Source organism: Bubalus bubalis, chromosome 3 (assembly GCF_019923935.1).
Source record: "Bubalus bubalis isolate 160015118507 breed Murrah chromosome 3, NDDB_SH_1, whole genome shotgun sequence".
Taxonomy (NCBI): Eukaryota; Metazoa; Chordata; class Mammalia; order Artiodactyla; family Bovidae; genus Bubalus; species Bubalus bubalis.
In genome coordinates, this window is record NC_059159.1 from 45,092,963 (window position 1) to 45,112,739 (window position 19,777).

Here is a 19,777-nt window from a genome sequence, read left to right on the forward strand (position 1 = left end):
AGCCCCCTATTGTTGTTCCTACCTAGTGCTTTTTATCAGGGCAAAAACAGTTATGTTCTTCTCAGCTGGCTATGTGGTTTGGTTTGGTGTAATCCCTTTACTTGTGAAATGTTCACTATGTTCTGTTCTCGTTTCTTTTTCTTTTATGTTTTTGACCTTGATGGTTTTTGAGTTTTATTTAGCCTGTCTTTTCTCTGTTGTATGGAGAAGTTCCCAGTCAGCCTTTCTAATAATATTCTACTTTTCCTTTTCTCTCAGTTCTGCTATGGCCATTCAGTGGATGAAACCTTTCTTGTTACTTTCACCAGCTCAGTTTTATAAAGCATTTTCTAATAGTATGTTCAACTATAGAAATTAGTTATACTTTTCCTTAGGATCATGCCCATGATCACCTGGGAACAGAATCTGGATTTCAGGATGCTAATTGCCCCTGAAATTTTTAACCTGAGTAGCAAGGTTGATTTAAAAAAATGACAAATGTGCTAATATTTGCTTATTTTTAACAATTGGGAGGGAAGACTAGGTAATTTTTATTAATTGTATTTGTTACAGGTGAGGATTTTGTTTCTGTGTACTCCTTTGAATTTTGATACCTTTGTGTTAACTGTGTAGTTGTTGAGTCTTTTTGTGTTTGTTGACTTGGCATTTGGTAAATGGATAAGAATGTGAAGAATGGAGGTAATTAACGTTATTTTTCTGTTTTTCTTTAGGGTGCCATTTGTGGCGTTTGAAACCACCCACTTGTCCTCTCTTAACTAAACTTAAAGAACTAAATACTAAAGTAATAGATCTCTCAAAATGTGTTATGGCTCTTGGTGAATTTTCAACATTGAATTCAAATTCGAAAAGTAATAATTCCACTGTTGGGGTAAGTATGAGAGCAGTCAACTTATAGGATGTTTCCTTCACATTTTTCAGAGGGTAAAAATTTTACGTGTCTACTATTGAAGCCTAAAGATCATCTCTTCCTAGAGTCCAATTTTAAAAAATAAATCCCAATTGAAATACAAATCCTTTTAAATTCTCTGAGAACTTTAAAAACATTTTAAGAGTTAATGATAGCCAGTTTCAAAAGAATATTAGATTATATAGCACATTTAGGTACTTTGTCAGTCAAAATTATACTCTAATAAATGTATAAAATACAATTCGTTTAAAAAAGAACAATAAAAATATGAACTAAGTCCTTCTAAAGCTATGCAAATACAGCTTTGCCGTCAAGGGTTGTATTTAGTGACTAAAGTTAATCCTACCCTGACGTAGACTTATAAACAGAAAATAATTGGCAGTATTCTGATTAATATTATTAGAATGTGAGTTTAATTGAACATTTGGTTTTTTATTGCAGTTTATGGAGAGAAGGAAGGATTTGACTGAAGAAGTAAGAAATCTTTTGTTGGAGGAAATTAGGTGGTCAAATCCCAGATTTCCTTTGAGGAAATACTTCTCTTTGCTTCTAAAAAAGCGAACTGAGCACCAGGTACTTTCTGAGTGTCATTGTAAACAAGGTTAGTGATAATTACTATCATTTCCATTAACATTACAGTTTTGAAAATGCTGAGGTTAGCTATTAACTCTTGGAAGTGGTCAGCACTGAGAGAACTTTTCTTGTGGTTGACAGTGAGGTTTGTTCAACTAAAGTAAAGCATCTTATGTGATGCATTGTTGGCCTCTGCTGGCTTCCAGAGTGGCCAACCCCAAAACAGCTTTAATTATGTTAAAATACTAATATTTTATTTAAGGAAAGTCTTAGATGAGGTAGTTTTTATAGCCTGTACAAAAGGCAGTCTAAATAACAAGATAGCAACTAACTTTCAGCATGCAATATTTGATTCTTTGCTTTTCATTTTATAGTAATAAGGCTATTGGATATTTTCAAGTGGTATTAAGATTATTGGGTAATAAAATTAGTTTTCTGTTGATTGGTAAGCATGTGCATTTCTATAATTTCCCAAATAGAAAGTCCACAACTTGAGCCCATTGTCAGCCGAAAAGAAACCAAAAGGAAACGAGTGGAAATGGAAAATCATAAATCCAAAAGAAGGAAACCAAATGAATATTTAGAAAGTCCAAGAAAGATAAATGGGAAACCAGAAGAACTTGACAAAAGAAACAACTCCAGTGGGATAAAGCTGGATTCTTCCAAAGGTTTGTTTCCTAAAACATCCAGGAAGAAACAAACAGCTTTGAGTACAAGGTGTAAAGTGGAAACAGCAACAGTAGAAGATCCTGATATTCTGATAATAGATGATGACAAAGAGTCTTCATCAGAAGTGTCCTCCATTCCAGGTAAATTAGATTCTTTTCTCCTTCTGGTCCTAGACATGTTTTGTTTGCTTGTTTTTAACCTCTCATTTTCCCCCTCTTTTTTAATGTATGCTCATTGCAGCATTCAAACAAAATAAATGGGGAAGCCTCACTGATTAGGGTCTTACAGATAAGCCACATTTAAGAGATTTCTGTTTGGCCGTTGATTCTTCTGTGCTTCCCTAAATACGTATGCCTTTTTAAAAACTTAGGATCATACTCTACCTGTTATTTTACACCTGTTTCATTGATTTTTCTGACATAGTCCCATTTGGTTATCTAGCGTATCTGGAGTATTCTATTGAACCGATTAATTTATTCATGTAGAGTATGTTTTGATCATTTGTACAGCAAGTCTCTCTCTTTTTTTAATTGAAGTGTACTTGATTTACAACATTGTGTTAGTTTCAGGTATGCAGCAAAGTTAATCAGTTATACATGTACCTATATGCGTTCTTTCTTTTAGCTTCTTTTCCCATATGGGCCATTACAGAGTATTGAGTAGTGCTGTGCTATATAGCCGACTTTTACTAGTTATCTATTTTATATATAGTAGTGTGTATATGTCAATCCCAATCTCCCAGTTTATCCCTTCCTCCATCTGTGATTCTGCTTCTGTTTTGTAAAAATGTTCATTTGTTCCCTTTTTTTAGATTCCTCATATAAGCAATATCACATGATATTTTTCTTTCTGTGTCTGACTGACTTCACTCAGTATGACAATCCTAGATCTATGCATCTATAATTCTTTTTAAACTATTTTCATCCATTGCTCCATTAAATGAACTGCCGATTCCTTTACCCGACAAATTCCATGGGCATTTTGATTTTGCATTAGTATGTAGGTTAACTTGAAGGAAACTGGTATCTTCCCAACGTTGTGTTCTCTGTCAGGAGTGTAGCCTCTCTCCATTTACTCAGGCCGACCTTATAGAAGGTTCTAATGTATCTTTTTAGTGGTCAAGAAGAGGCTTTGTGAAAAGGATGCTACATTTGTCCTTTAGATCATTTCTTATAGTACAAATTATTTTTCATAATTTGCATTTCTTAAAGAAAGGCAATGCCAAAGAATGCTCAAACTACCGCACAATTTCACTCATCTCACACGCTAGTTAAGTAATGCTTAAAGTTCTCCAAGCCAGGCTTTAGCAATACATGAACCATGAACTTCCAGATGTTCATGCTGGTTTTAGAAAAGGCAGAAGAACCAGAGATCAAATTGCCAACATCCGCTGAATCGTCGAAAAAGCAAGAGAGTTCCAGAAAAACATCTATTTCTGCTTTATTGACTATGCCAAAGCCTTTGACTGTGTGGATCACAATAAACTGTGGAAAATTCTTCAAGAGATAGGAATACCAGACCACCTGACCTGCCTCTTGAGAAACCTGTATGTAGGGAAGGAAGCAACAGTTAGAACTGGACATGGACCAGCAGACTGGTTCCAAATAGGAAAAGGATTTCGTCAAGGCTGTATATTGTCACCCTGCTTATTTAACTTATATGCAGAGTACATCATGAGAAACACTGGGCTGGAGGAAGCACAAGCTGGAATCAAGATTGCCAGGAGAAATATCAATAACTTCAGGTATGCAGATGACACCACCCTTATGGCAGACAGTGAAGAAGAACTAAAGAGCCTCTTGATGAAAGTGAAAGAGGAGAGTGAAAAAGTTGGCTTAAAGCTCAACATTCAGAAAATGAAGATCATGGCATCCGATCCCATCACTTCATGGCAAATGCATGTGAAAACAGTGGCTGACTTTGTTTTTCTGGGCTCCAGAATTACTGCAGATGGTGATTGCAGCCATGAAATTAAAAGACGCTTACTCCTTGGAAGGAAAGTTATGACCAACCTAGACAGCATATTGAAAAGCAGAGATATTATTTTGCCAACAAAAGTCCATCTAGTCAAGGCTATGGTTTTCCCTGTGGTCATGTATGGATGTGAGATTTGAACTATAAAGAAAGCTGAGTGCCAAAGAATTGATGCTTTTGAACTGTGGTGTTGGAGAAGACTCTTGAGAGTCCCTTGGACTGCAAGGAGATCCAACCAGTCCATTCTAAAGGAAATCTATCCTAGGTGTTCATTGAAAGGACTGATGTTGAAGCTGAAGCTCCAATACTTTGGCCATCTGATGCGAAGAGCTGACTCATTGAAAAATCCCTGGGAGGAATTGAGGGCAAGAGGAGAAGGGGACGACAGAGGATTTAGATGGTTGGATGGCATTACCGACTCAATGGACATGGGTTTGGGTGGACTCTCGGAGTTGGTGATGGACAGGGAGGCCCAGTCTGCTGCGGTTCATGGGGTGGCAAAAGAGTTGGACACGACTGACCGACTGAACTGAGTGGTTTGAGTAACATTTTTAATGTATACTTTTAAATCTTCCTCCCTGGTGGCTCAGAGGTTAAAGCGTCTGCCTGCAAAGCAGGAGACTTGGGTTCGATCCCTGGATCTGGAAGATCCCCTGGAGAAGGAAATGGCAACCCACTCTAGTATTCTTGCCTGGAGAATCCCATGGACAGAGGAGCCTGGTGGGCTACAGTCCACGGGGTCGCAAAGAGTCCGGCACGACTGAGCGACCTTACTTACTTTAAATCTTATAGTCATAAGATGTTATGGTGGTTAGCTTTTAAGGGGAACAGTTTTGATGAGAATTTTCAATGTAATGTTAGGTTTTTAAAATTGCCTTTTTTGGCAGTTTATAAATATAAACATTTCTACAAATACTTATTGTTACATGAAACAATAATGTAAATGTGTAAGAATATATGTTTATGTCAAGGAACAAAATACTTCAATACATATTTTTTTCTCTAGATTCTGGAATTGAAGACATGCTTTGGACGGAAAAGTATCAACCTCAGAACTCCAGTGAACTCATAGGCAATGAGCTAGCTATAAAAAAGTTACATAGGTTGGTAAAATTTATAAAGGAATTGAGAAATAGTTTATGAATCTAGTTTTACTATTTATTTATACTGAAATCTAGAAATTATGGGCTTCTCTGGTGGCTCAAATGGTAAAGAATCTGCCTACAATGGAGGAGACTCGGGTTCGATCCCTGGGTCAGGAAGATCCCCTGGAGAAGGGAGTGGCTACCCACTCCAGTATTCTTGCCTGGAGAATCCATGGACAGAGGAGCCTGACAGGCTACTGTCCACGGGATCGCAAAGGGTCAGACACGAGTGAACGACTAACACAACGCTAGAAATTATAAAGTTATACATCACAAGGTAAAATCTCAAAAAATAAAAATCCAAAGTGAAAAGTAAATGTACCTCTTTTCTCCTGTTTCTATTCCTTACTATTAATGATGTCTTATAAAACCTTCCAGAAAAAAATTAATGCATATATTTGCTCTTCCTAACAGATAGGATCATATTACTACTAACTCAGGTCATATAATCCTTTGTCTTCAATTCCCACCTCCAAAGAGTTCTGGAAATTGAAAATTAGCTTTATTATATACGTAATATTTATTATGACCTTCCCTGGTGGCTTAGAGGTAAAGAATCTGCCTGCAGTGCAGGAGATGCGGGTTTGATCCCTGGGTCGGGAAGATCCCCTGGAGAAGGAAAAGGCCACCCACTGTAGTATTCTTGCCTGGACAATCCCATGAACAGAGGAGCCTAGAGGGCTACTGTCCATGGAGTCGAAAAGAGTTGGACACAACTTTAGCGACTAAACAACAATGACAAAAGTTCATTATAGTCTTTATTGGTCCCAGCCAGAAATATCCAGTGATTATAGATGTACTGCCACAGACCCACTAAAGGTATTATGTGATATGTACTGTATGTTCCAAATTACATTTCTAATATCTGAAAAATCCTGAATTCTAAAACTCACCTGGCCCAAAGGATTTCATACAAGGAATTGGGAGCCATCATAATAAACACTTTGAGATTGGCGTTGTTCTAAGTACTTGATAGTTCTTAGCTCATTTGATCCTTAGAATGATCCTATGAGGGTAAATACTGTTCCTCAAGAAGAATGAGTCCTAGAGACGTTGAGTTATTTGTACGAGGTCACACATCTAAAAAGTGGTGGAGCTCAATTTAAACTCAGGCGGTCTAGCTCCAGATGAGAATTTAATCTTCCTACTCATAGCATGGTGTATTAGACATCTTTCAAGTCATCGTCTGTTCCATTTCTAAGTTTCTCTGTACTGGTTTCTTATGTGACCATACCATAAGGTATCTTTTTCCCTACAGATGCACTTTTTAAGTTTTTCCTTTTGGAGGCTAATTTAAACAATGTTGTAGTGAATATCCTTGCACATATAGTCTTGAGTATTTAGGCAAAATTACTTCATTTTAAAATATTTATGCCAGTGTAAAATTATTTTACTATATAGTTGATTCAAAAGCATCATGGAATTCTTAAAATGTAACAATATACCATACCTTCCCCCAACAACCATTTTAACATATTGTCTAAAAACTACATTCTGTGACTTATTTTTATTAACATACATTTTCTTTTGATAGTTGGTTGAAAGACTGGAAAAGAAGAGCTGAATTGGAAGAAGGACAGAATTTGAAGGGAAAAAGAGACGAGAAACAGGAAGGTATTTTGAGTCTTTTTTTTTTTCCATTTCACTGAACATTTTTAGAATTAGATTAGCTAAACACTTTTGTGAGGCTTCACATTTGATATGTTTGGTTTTCTCGTTTTTGTACATTGAATTGCCAACATTTATCGGCAGGAAGTTGTGGGATTTGGTCACCGGGTTTGGTGAGATAGAGCTGCTGCCCATCAATTGTTTTATGTGCATTTGAATGACTTTTCAGATTCGTTGGATAGCAGAGACTTCAAAGGCAGTTCAGATGACGAAGAAGAAAATCACCTTTGCAATACCATTCTTATAACAGGGCCAACAGGAGTGGGGAAGACTGCTGCGGTATATGCTTGTGCCCAGGAACTTGGATTTAAGGTTAGTAACAGCTGTAGTGGATGGATACTAATGTAATGAAATGAAAAGAAATATAAACCATTCTGCCCCTTTTCATGTATTTTTCTTCTAGATATTTGAAGTGAATGCCTCTTCTCAGCGCAGTGGTAGACAAATTCTGTCTCAGCTGAAGGAAGCTACTCAGTCTCATCAAGTAGACAAGCAAGGTGTCAACTCACAGAAACCCTGCTTTTTTAATAGCTACAATATCGGCAGGTCACCAAGTAAGTGAATTATTTTCTTCAAATCATAGCCTTTAAGAAATGAAAATTTAAGAAAAGAATTTTAATAATCAATATTTTGCCATATTTTATCTCTTCCTACTTATATATATGTGCCTTTCAAATATTTGTTGGGTTTTATGTTTTAAAACAAATCTCATGACCATCACATAATTTTACTCATGTATATATATATACTTTAGTATTTAGCTCTAACTGATGAGGACTTTTTAAAAGCATAATTGCAATATCATAACCAGAATAACAAAGTTAACCACATACCTTAATTGGATCTGATACATAGTCTGATTTCAGTTTTCTGTTGTTTCAAATGGTTCATTCAAATCAGGATTCAAACAAAGTCCACACCTTAGATTAATGTCTCTTAAGTGTCTTTTCATCTCTCTTAATAACTCCCTCACTCTTTCTCTTCATGTTATTTGTTTGTTGAAGAACATGGGACATTGGTCATAAAATGTCTCACATTCTGGATTTGGCTGACTATATCTACATGGTATCAATTGACACATTCCTCTTCCCTGTATTTCTTATAAACTGGCAGTTAGATCTGTGGGCTTGATTAGGTTCGTTTCCGTTTTGGTGCCGGTATACATTCACAGATGGGGCTGCACTTCCTGTGGCGTCATAGCAAGAGATACATAACAACTGGTTATACCACTTTTAGTGATACTAAGATATTTTTTATTTTAAGATTATACCTCTTCCCTTGTGATGTTAAAATGTCTGATTTTTATGACATGATAGTGATATCTATGGTAATTTTTTTCAAGGCTCAAAATTTCCTCTCTTTTTTCAAACACCTATGATACATAAGAAATATAAGATCTCTGAAGGTGAGGGTATAGAAAAAGAATAGGACAGTCATGGATATGTGCACGTGTACTGGTACGTAAAGAAGATTCTGCTCTGAGTGCATGTGATAATCACTAGTGCATGTAAAGGCTGAATTGGGGTACTTAGAGAGGAGCAAAGGACAAGCTCTGGGATAAATGCCAGGCTGCTGTCAGGCTTCTGAAAGGTGGGCATCAGCCATTTGTTTTTAACTTTGTATCCATCTTTCATATCTAGAAAAACATATCACTTGCTTGTAGTACCATTTACTGTGGGCTAAACCAAAGTTGGACTAGAAGACATGTAATGTGCTCAGTATACACCAGTATCACTTTTCCTCCAGCCTTTAGCTGTGGCATGTGAACTCTTAGTTGCACCATGTGGGATCTAGTTCCCTGACCTGGGATTGAACCCAAGCCCCCTGCATTGGGAGAGTGGAATCTTAACCACTGGATGGCCAGGGAAGTGCCCCTCTAGCTTTTTTTGACCTCTAGCAGATATAGACAGAGTGAATGGCGGGATTGTGAACATTATTTACTTCAAAAATGGAAAAGAGTATCTTTTCCAAATGATTGGCTTTATCTTCTCAACTGATGGGCTAACAATACAGTAATATTTGAGCGTAAAGAGTATTTGACTATAAGAATGAAAAAGAATTTTTATATCTTTGCTTTTTAACTGGTATGAGTAGAATTATACAGTGGATAACTCAATCTTGCCATCTGTTTAATTTTTAGAATATTTGTTTTTAAGTGCAGTTTGTTTTTGGCAGGAAAATTATGCTCCCCCAAGAAGGTTGTTACATCACCAAGAAAAATTCCTCCTCCATCACCACAAAGTAGTGGACCAAAGCGAACACTTCCACCTAGAACTTTGGCAAATTATTTTAAAGTGTCTTCTAAGCCAAAAAATAATGAACAAATAGGAGCACTTCTGGAAAATAATAAGGGTAAGACACTAAATTGATAAAGAACCCTAATACATAAAAATTGGATGACATTTCATGAGTTCCTATTGTTATTTATTAAACCTCTGAAGGTCCTACTTGTAGCAGTCTTGATGCTTTGCTTCAGTTTTGATAGGGGATTTCAGTTTGAGCTTATTCTGTGGAAATAGTCAATGTTCAATCAAAAGTTGATTTGAAAGAAGATAGGGTACATATATACAATGAATATTATTCATCCCACTAAGAGAAACAAAATAGGGTCGTTTGTAGAGACCTGAATGAACCTGGAGCCTATCATACAGAGTGAAGTAAATTAGGAAAACAAATATCATACATTAACGCATGTATGTGGAATCTAGAAAAATGGTACTGATGAACCTACTTCCAAGGCAGGAAGAGAGACACAGACATAAAGAAGAAACATGTGAACACAGCAGGGGAAGGGGAGGGTGGGATGAACTGTGAGATTAGGAGTGACATACGCACACTACCATGTGTGAAATAGACAGCTAGTGGGCAGCTGCTGTGCAGCACAGAAGCTCAGCTTGGTGCTCCGTGATGACATAGAGTGGTGGGATAGAGGGTGGGGTGGGAGGGAGGTCCACGAAGGATGGGATGTATGTATACATATAGCTCATTCACGTCACTGTACAGCAGAAACTAACACTACATTGTAAAGCAATTATATTCTAATAAAAATGTTGATTTTATATAAAATATTTTATATGCAGGAATCAAAAATTCTTTTGAACAGAAACAGATCATTCAGACTAAATCTACAAACACAACAAATTCAAATGTCAAAGAGTTTGGGGCTGAGGAACCCAACAGGAAAAATGCAACATCCCTCATTCTTTTTGAGGAGGTAGGTTTACAGAGGTAATACATTTGTGGTATCTCCTGATTAAAAGCTTATTCTAAAGGTTACTATATATTTTACTCTGACGATCTGTAAAACAGCCAAGAAAGTCAGGAATAATTGTGTCTATGACCCGGGTTCAATCCCTGAGTCGGGAAGATTCCCCTGGAGAAAAGAAGGGCAATCCACTCCAGTATTGTGGCCTAGAGAATCCCATGGACAGAAGAGCCTGGCGGGCTACAGTCCATGGGGTTGCAAAGAGTCGGGTATGACTGAATGACTAACATTCACTCATTTCAAATTAAAGTGAATAAAACTGTCTACCATAGAAGAATTTTTCAGGAACATGATTCATGCAATTTGATTACTGTTTAGAGTTTGTAGAATTATACTGGCCCATACTTATCCAATTATATTAATAGGTGACTGTATTTCTTTGGTTTTAATGTTTGATAATTTCTTTACTCTTTTAATAGTGTAAGACATTGTAAGCATGGTGTGAAGTCACAGTGTTTACAAATTCGTAAATTTGTCTCTGACATATAATGTATCTACTGTGTATACATAACTGATATTCAAGTAAATGTATTGTTACTCACTATGTCAGTATCCTAATAACCATTTTATTCTTAGGTTGATGTCATTTTTGAAGAAGATGCTGGATTTTTGAATGCAATCAAAACATTCATGGCAACCACGAAAAGACCTGTAATCCTTACGACAAGTGGTAGGTAACCAGTGATTTTACAATTAATTACTTTCAGTTAAAATATTTGGGGAAAGATTCTAATTTTGGTTAGATAAGTTGCCTTAGAAGTCTGCTGGCGAATTAAATTGGTTGTTTTTTCCTAAAGAGGAGGCTTCTAGATCATTTTTATTAATCAACTAAGAATTATTCAAATTTGCAATTGATTTGCAGCCTTGAGTAATTTATAAAACTTAATATATTAACTTGCAAATACCAATGACTTTAAAAAATGGGTACTACTTTGAATTACTGTGTTGGGATGTTAGATATTTAGGATGCCAACAACAGCCTACACAGATAAAGAAATTTATGGACAAGCCAGTGAAGGGGTTTTGGGAAGGAAAATAACAGATCTTTCTCTTTATCTCTTCCTCATACCTATAATTAGGTCACCAAACCTCATTTACTGGTCAGAATTTTTTATGGAACCTAACCTTTCTCCAGTTCCTTAATATTAAATTTGGCCATTCCTTAGCCCTTGATAATGTTTCCATATGGATTAATTGCATATTTTAGCTGAAGTCAGCCATCATCAGTCTCACAGAATTGGTCCCCTTTTCTTTATAATTAGAATTCGGTTTTTAATCTTAAAATTTCATGCAATATTTTTCATTTTATATATTGTATTATAATATTTTCAATATTTGTTATTGCAGATATTCAGAATGTCTCTACTATGGATTTTTGTAGGAAAATGTGTTTGTGTTAGTCTCTACTTAGAAATTAATGGCCCATTTAATAGTTAATGATTGTACTCTAAAAATATCGTTAAAATATTAATTACAAGTGACTTGGTAGTTTAAAAGGTCAAGATAGAAATTCAGTTCCTTAATGATTTATAATTTGTATGATGTTTTCATTACTGATGAAATATAGAATACTTTCATAGAAAACGTATGACTAGAGAAAGTACCTTAGTGGTTTTAATGTTTAAAAATATGTTTTTTCACTATAGATCCAACATTTAGTTTAATGTTTGATGGCTGCTTTGAAGAAATTAATTTTAATACTCCTTCACTGGTAAGCTTTGAATTTTGATGATCATAAATTATATATCATAATTACATAACAGGTAATTTATTATAATATTTATCTATATTTTGACTATTTAAGGGGTATGTTAACATTTTTGAGTTTTAGGAGACTTCTGATTTTTTTTTTTAAACTTAAATTTTTTTTGTTTTTTCAAAATTCAAATATGCAAATTTTTACTAGACTCCAGTGTTCTTTAGTTCTTTTTCATAGTAACCAGTGCTTTTTTAAGGTGAAATTTACATACAGTTAAAATTGCACTTAAGTACAAGTTGAAAAATATGAGCAGAGATAAACATCCATATAACCATTATCCAGATCAAAATCACCTCATTATCCAGATCAAAATCACCTCAAAAAGTTCCCTTGGGCCCTTTTTAGTCAGCACTCCCCTCTCCACCAGAGATAACCACTATTCTAATGTGTATTAACTCAGATTAGTTTTGTCTGTTATGAAACTTTATGCTTTAATTTTCAAATTCTTTGTGTTTGCATACATTATAAGCTCCTCGATACAATGCTCTGTTTTTTGCTTTAGCTGATCATATATACTTTAAGAAATTAAGAAGGTAAAAAATCAAGTTTTTGTTTACCTGTGTAATTTTGTATGTTCTTAATTTCTGTATGAGGATCTGAGTTTTTCCTTGGTTTTATTTCTCTTTAGCCTCAAAAACTTCATTAGCAATTCTTATAGAACAAGTCTGCTGGCAGTGGATTATATTAGATTTCTTTCAGTTTTTCCGTCATTACTTTAAACATGTCATTTCACTGTGTTTTGATCACCACTGTTTCTGTTATGTCCCAGCAGTTTGAACAGATTTTTAAAATTTATGTTTCTGCCCCATATGTAATGTGTCATTTTCTTCTAGATGCCTACAAGATCCTGTCTTTAACTTTAGTTTTCAGCAGTTTTCTTTTGATGTTCCTAGGTATTATTTTTCTTCATATTTATCCTGCTTGTGATTCTTCATTATCTATTACCCTTAATTATATATCATTCTTCCAATTAGGGAACTTTGTAGTCTTATTTTCCCGAATTTATTTTATTTTCATTTTCTCTTTTTCCCTTCTGGGGATTTAATTACAAGAAGGTTGGACATTTACATTGACCCCCATGTCACTGAGATGTGCTGTTTCTTCCCCAGGCCACTCCCTCAGTTTTTTTTTTCGGTTTATACTTCTGATTTGGTGATTTATATTGATTTATCTTCAAGTCTACTGACCTTTTTTCCTGCCATCTCAGTTTTTCCATGAGGTCCATCAACAGAAATCTTTATTCTAATATTACATTAATTTTTAGTTTTAGAAGTTCTTTTTACTTCCTTTTTATGTATTCTATTTTTCTGTTGAAATTTCCTATTGTTCATTATAAGCATGTTTTCCTTAAGCATAGTTTTACTAGCTGTTTTAAAATTCTTTCTTGCTAATTCCAGCTTTGTCATCTTGTGATCAGTCTCTACTTGATTGTCTTGCCTCTGAGGTATTGGTTACTTTTCCTATTTCTTTGTCTAGTAATTTTAGATTTTTATCTTGTACTTTGTGAATGATATATTGTACATTGTGAATGTATATATATATTCTGGATTCTTTTTTGTTCCTCTGAACAAGTATTCTGTTCAGAATACTTGTTTTATTTTTTTTAACTAAAATTTTTCAGAATTTTAGTTTTAGCTGGTCTGCTTTAAGACAAGCTCACGCACATGAAGTTTAAGCCTCAGCCAGTGATTTGGGTTCTTTAGAGCTAGGATTTCTGTTTGTTTTCTTTCGTGGACCTCCCCCTCACTTTCTAGCTGCTGTGAGCTTTAGCTGCCACTGTTACAGCCCACACTCAGTCAAGAATCAGTTTTCAAAGGTGTGGTGGGGATTCACCCAAGACCATTTCGTTTGTCCAAGTGTTGATTTCCCTTTCATTTTCTTCTGCCTTTGGTTATTCTCTTGTTCATTCAGATAATTAGCTTTTTATATTTTCTTAAGTTGATTATAGAACTTATAGCTATTATTGATGGCAAGGTTTGTCTTACAGTAAGTACTCTTTTGTTATTGAAAGGAGAATTCCTGGTCTGTGGGAAGAAGTCCCAGATGTGTGCAAGAATAATACATATATATAGAATAAAGTCAAAGATACCATGGGGAAAAATGTTTTTAATTGTCTTGTTTATTATAATGTAAAAATGCTAGTAGTCTTGTAATATCTGTGAACTGTGAATATAATTTTATATGTTTTAGCTTTTCAAGGTAAAAAGCTTTCCATAAACAATAAGAAGAGAATTATATTGTTTTACAAAAAATATAGCAAATTAATTGTACAAAATAAAATTTAAAAGTAAACATTATACATTTACTATAATAAATATGTATTTAAAATTTTTTCTTCTATTTCTCATTTACATACATTTATTCTTTTATGTATGCATTGACATAATTTACTAAGTCTGGTTTTCAAAAGTTATACAGTAAGTATTTTTCCTCCTGTATAGTATAGTATTCATAGTTGTCATTTTAATGGCTGTAAATGTTCCATCAGGTTGTACCGTTGATCCTAAGGGATTGTCTTAAGGTTTAATAAGATTGCCTTTAGTATTCAGGTTGGAGAATGTCCCATAAAAAAAAACCAAGATACAGTCTTGCTGTCTCAGACTGTATACAGTTAATAAAAGCAGTATATATAGATGCTTTTAATTTGGTAACGTATTTCCTTATATTTTTCAATCATTCTCAATAAGAATTAAGATGTTTTAAAATTTTAGCGAAATTTGGCTTTTTGTTAGAGTATTGATGTATTTCTGTTAACTCTGCAGTTGACCATGTTTCTTTCCTCTCTTTCTCCCTTTCTACCCCTCACCTCCCCCTCACCCCAGCTAAATGTTGCCAGCTACCTACAGATGATCTGCTTGACTGAAAATTTCAGAACTGATGTAAAGGATTTTGTAACATTGCTAACTGCAAATACTTGTGATATCAGGAAAAGTATCCTTTACTTACAGTTCTGGATTAGAAGTGGAGGTGGATTTTTAGAAGAAAGGCCATTATCTCTTTGTCGTAAGTTGCTTTGTTAGAAAGGAAATTTCTGTTATGGGATTCTATATTAAAATATATGCTGTACCAAAATATTTGAAAAATTATAAAAATTTTAAGCATTGGGGTATCGTGTCAATATTAAAATAAACATATAAACATCAACTTTGTTCCTGAAAGTTTTGTAAGCATTAAATGTGGGTATTTACAATTAAACTGAATCTGGAACAAATGGTTACTTGTACATTTATAAACATATGGTTTCTTAAAAATAAATAGAATTATATTGTTTAGCAGCTTCCTTTTTTCACCTATTAAAAATGTATTGGTGGTTTTTCCATATGTAAATTATTTTTAGATGGCTGTATTGTAATTTCCCTGTTAGCTTCTTTAATAGCCTATAATCCTGTCTTTCCTAAGAATTCTGTTATTTCAAAAATGCTTTATTTCTTATCAATCTTCAGTCATTGTTACCTAATTCAAGTCACAGACATTTTCTGAGGACTTTCTCCATGCCAGGTCCTGTGTTTATATGAATAAGACATGGTTCTTTCCCTGAAGAAGTTCATAGTTTGTGGTTTCCATGCTCCATAGCCACAGTTCTATAGTTACAGATCTTGCTCTGGGAAATATACTAATGTTTAAATTTTAAAAAGGTGAAGTTCTGTTATATTAATCCCTTATCAGTTTTTCAGTTAGTTCAGAATTTAATATCTTATTCAAGTATTTTAATAATTCAATTTAAGCTGGCAGTTTCACTATTTCTTAGAAGTAAATATGATAAATAAGATCTGAAATGTCATATTATAAACAAAATAGTTAATAACTATCACCATATTACTGGATATAAAATGCAGTACCAAGAACTTTAACATTATTTATCTTCTTGAAGATCTTAAATGCATTTCATCCTGTCTTAAAAACACACATACATACACACAGATATACACTCAATGGAAATCAAACAGTAGAGAAATAAATAACATAAAAAGTAAAAGAGCTTCCCTGCTTCTTAAAGATAGCTACTGTTGGACCTTTATCTGTGCATATACAAATATTGCTGCCTACTTATTTAGCAAAATTACCAGCACTATGTATAGTAAATAATTTGCTTTTCTTTTACTTGACAATTTATTGTCAGTGTATAGTTCTAGCCCTCTTTTTCTCAACTGCATGCTATTCTGTAATATAAAATGGATGTAACATAATTAACCATTACCTACTAGGCAACATTTAAGTCATTTTCAATTTCTCAGTAATTATGCAGTGATTGTCTTTTTAATTTTTCCCAATTTAAAAGGTGAAAAATGAATATCTTAATCTCATGATCATTGGTGAAATTGTACATCTTTTTATGAGTTTATTAGATATTTGTGTGTCCTTGCACTTTTTTCAGTTGGATTGTTTGTAAGCTCACCCCACATCCTACCCCCACTAAATTTATGTAGAAATAATGTTTGTATTGTTCTCTTTGTGAATTAGATACACAGATGGAGAATAACACAATGAGGATTAGGTAGAAAAAAATGCCCAAGGATCTTGGATGTTAAATAATTGCTTGTTACAATCTGATAAAAATATGGATACTCAGTTTTTCTTTTACTAATTTTCTAGGAGCAAATAGCAGAAATGTTTGTTCTGAAGATGACCCTGATTCCAAAAATAACCCTAAAAATACAAAAAGGAATCCAACAGACCTTCCCAAATGTGACACTGGTTGTGCCGAGACCTTGTTCGGCCTTAGGAACATTTTTTCCCCATCTGAAGACTTATTTTCATTTTTGAAGGTATTTTCAGTATCTGGTTTGGAATATTTACGTTCTTTTTCATCTTCCCAACACTCACTTCTGTCTTTTGAATCTAAGGTTAATTGTAATGTACCATTAATTTTTATAGGCTTCAGATTGCTGATTTTAACACATTGTACCACTTTGACAAATGGTACATGGGCATTGCTTTAAATATATATTATAGAATATAGAACTTAGAGATATTTCAGATTTTAAAAAATTTCAGAATAGTAGTTTTTAAACAAATGAACTGCTAATTATTGAATTAGGGTATATACTGACAATTAGAGAATTTAATTCTTCAATTTAACACTCCAAATTAATTTTTTAGACTCATAATACTGCTTTGATGTATTAAGGAAGTGTAAGTTAATGAAATTATGAAGGGTAGAGACTCATAACTTTGAAGATTGATAGGAATGACACTATTCATATGGGTAGAAAAATGTTCAGACTTGGTGCTATTATAACTTTTCTTTACTCACAATTGTTTTTCAGCACAAAATCAGAACAAAGGAAGAATGGCATAAGCTCATCCACCTTCTTACAGAATTCCAAATGCAGGATGTGGATTTCTTATATAGTAATCTGGAGTTCATTCTACCACTACCTGTTGATATCATTCCAGAAACAGAAAACTCTTCTGTTTCATCAATAAATATGGACACCAATGCAGCAACAGAAAACATGAGATGTCTTGCTGGGACACCTTTTGAAGGAGAGAAGCCTTTGAAAAAGTCACCAAAAAAGAAACGTAAGAAAAAGATCGTAACTTTAGATGATAGTGACTTATTTGACAGTGAATTGGACATTTCTGATGAATGTATTCGTCTTTACTCTGCATCTTCGTCAAATTTAGAAGAAAGGAAAGCCAGAGATAAAGAAAGCAATCCACAGACAAAGAAACTAAACAAATGTGTAGAGTCAAACGTTGAATCTATTCCTCGTCCTCCTACAACACCAGCAGAAAAAAAGTGTTCTGTCCTTGTTTCTCACTGTTTAAATTCTCTCACTGAGTTCATGGACAACATGTCCTTCCTAGATGCCCTTCTGATGGATGTACGGGAACAAAGGGAGTTTGGTAAAGATGATTTTGGTTGGACAAATGGAAAGGTTAAAAGTGGACTTTGTGATGAGTTTAGTCTCGAGAGTAGTGATGGATGGACTTCTCAAAGATCTGGAGAAATAAAGGCGGCTGTAGAAGCTCTCAGCTTTACTAAATGTTCTTCTGCTATTTCAAAAGCATTGGAAACGTCGCTGAATTCTTGCAAGAAATTAGGAAGAGATCCCACAAAAGAGCTTACTTTTTATATTTCTCAAAAACGCAACAATGTACGCTTCAGTCAGTCTGCAGCTAATTTAGAGTAAGTCTTCTGTTTACTATTTATTTTTCAATAATAAATGGTAAAAAAGGGGAAGTTATTGGTTTCTTTCTCTTACTAATTTTGAAATGCTGGGCTTTATTGATTAGGTAAGCCCGTAATATTGTAGCTTGTAAGGAGACAGTTAAGGAGACCGGCCTGATTTCTGAGAAGAGAGGTAATGAGAGATTGGGGGAAGGGGAGTAGATTTGGAAGACTCTTCGAACACAGGGAAGGGGTCTGGATTTGCTGTGCAGACAGCAGGTGGCCAAGAAAGTCTTTTCAGTATGGAAGTGACTGATGTGTTGAAAATGGTACAGGAGGTTCATCTGGAATACAGTTAATCTAGTCTAGACTAGGAAATGGCAACCCACTCCAGTATTCTTGCCTGGAGAATCCCATGGACAGAGGAACCTTGCGGGCTACAGTCCATGGGGTCCCAAGAGTCGGACACGACTGAGTGACTTTCACTTCACTAGACTAGAATCAGGGTGGAGTAGAGACCAGAAGCTGGTTGTGTTTGAGACTGTTGCATTTTTATTGGACATTAAAAATCAAAAGGTAATGCAATACTTTTAATTTACAGCAGTGCTTGGCAGAGGGTAGCAGTCATCAAAAGTGTATTTTCCAGCCGATCTCTTCTGAACCTGGGTAATAGACAAGCTAGTATAATTGAATACTTGCCAACTCTTCGAAACATCTGTAGGACTGAGAAGCTAAAGGAACAAGGAAAAAGTAAAAGAAGGTAAAGTTTGTTATAAAAAGAACATTTGACATAGCTGTTTACAGATTGATAAATATTCTTATCTGATGGAAATATTAATATTTAAATTGTATTTTTCCTTGTAATTTTGACAGATTCCTGCACTATCTTGAAGGAATTCATCTTAACATTTCAAAAGAGACTATGAACACTTTGGCAGCTGACTTCCCTTAATCTACATTAACAATGCCTTCTACGGAGTCTCATGTGGCTCTCCAGATAAATTTTTATATTGATGTTCATGGAAGTGTTTATATCTCTTAATGTACATGTAAAACAGACTATTTGTATATTTTTATTAGTGTGTAAATATTTAAAATGAAAAAATTGGAGTTACAAATTATATTTATAATTATGGTAGTATTTTTTTTTCTGTATTTTTTTTGTATTACCTGATTTAGCTCTGTTGGAATATGTGTGTGGGCTGTTTCTAGAAGGGTAGAGTTCCCTAAATATTCCTAAAGGTGCTTCAATGCCAAACTACTCTACACCTTCTCCCTTTCTCGTGACCCTCAATCCACCTCTCTCCAGCCAAGTGTTAGCACCCTGTCAAATTGTGAATGTGAATCACCCAGGTGATGATCTTTTTAAAAATCATCAATTTTACACAATCCAGAATATCAAATAGCATGGACAATAGTAAGAAAACTTCCAAAGAAAGAAATTATGTGTCATTTTTCAAAAAGTAAGTTTTTCCTGATAAATTTATTTTTAGTGTGCTGTCCAGGATATGTTACCATGTGAATCACTGAATACTGAGAAGGTGAAATCAAGATTATGAACTGTAGTTTTCATAAATCTTTTTTTAGCAACAGTACAAATGTGGTATCTTGTATATTTTGATAACTCAAATAATTTGTCTTGTACATTTTTCTTGTATTTTTACATCATTGATGTTTTATTTCATAAAGATATTAATATAAA

General features: G+C 34.4%; 1 protein-coding gene across 2 annotated transcripts in view; it reads left to right on the plus strand.

Annotated features, from left to right (window-relative positions):
* ATAD5 (ATPase family AAA domain containing 5) overlaps nucleotides 1-19,777 on the plus strand; it is a 35,249-nt gene extending 15,472 nt beyond the window's left edge. The window contains exons 8-23 of one of the 2 annotated variants that reach the window (XM_006059396.4): nucleotides 711-868; nucleotides 1,349-1,508; nucleotides 1,960-2,289; nucleotides 5,130-5,226; nucleotides 6,803-6,882; nucleotides 7,106-7,248; nucleotides 7,340-7,490; nucleotides 9,112-9,288; nucleotides 10,017-10,150; nucleotides 10,778-10,871; nucleotides 11,848-11,912; nucleotides 14,783-14,963; nucleotides 16,554-16,726; nucleotides 17,228-18,093; nucleotides 18,677-18,835; nucleotides 18,949-19,777. In XM_006059396.4, coding sequence (XP_006059458.2) covers nucleotides 711-868; nucleotides 1,349-1,508; nucleotides 1,960-2,289; nucleotides 5,130-5,226; nucleotides 6,803-6,882; nucleotides 7,106-7,248; nucleotides 7,340-7,490; nucleotides 9,112-9,288; nucleotides 10,017-10,150; nucleotides 10,778-10,871; nucleotides 11,848-11,912; nucleotides 14,783-14,963; nucleotides 16,554-16,726; nucleotides 17,228-18,093; nucleotides 18,677-18,835; nucleotides 18,949-19,027 — 3,047 coding nt within the window. In that variant the 3' untranslated portion in view covers nucleotides 19,028-19,777. The remainder of the gene's footprint in view (nucleotides 1-710; nucleotides 869-1,348; nucleotides 1,509-1,959; nucleotides 2,290-5,129; nucleotides 5,227-6,802; nucleotides 6,883-7,105; nucleotides 7,249-7,339; nucleotides 7,491-9,111; nucleotides 9,289-10,016; nucleotides 10,151-10,777; nucleotides 10,872-11,847; nucleotides 11,913-14,782; nucleotides 14,964-16,553; nucleotides 16,727-17,227; nucleotides 18,094-18,676; nucleotides 18,836-18,948) is intronic. The other variant, XM_006059397.4, reaches the window with a different exon arrangement.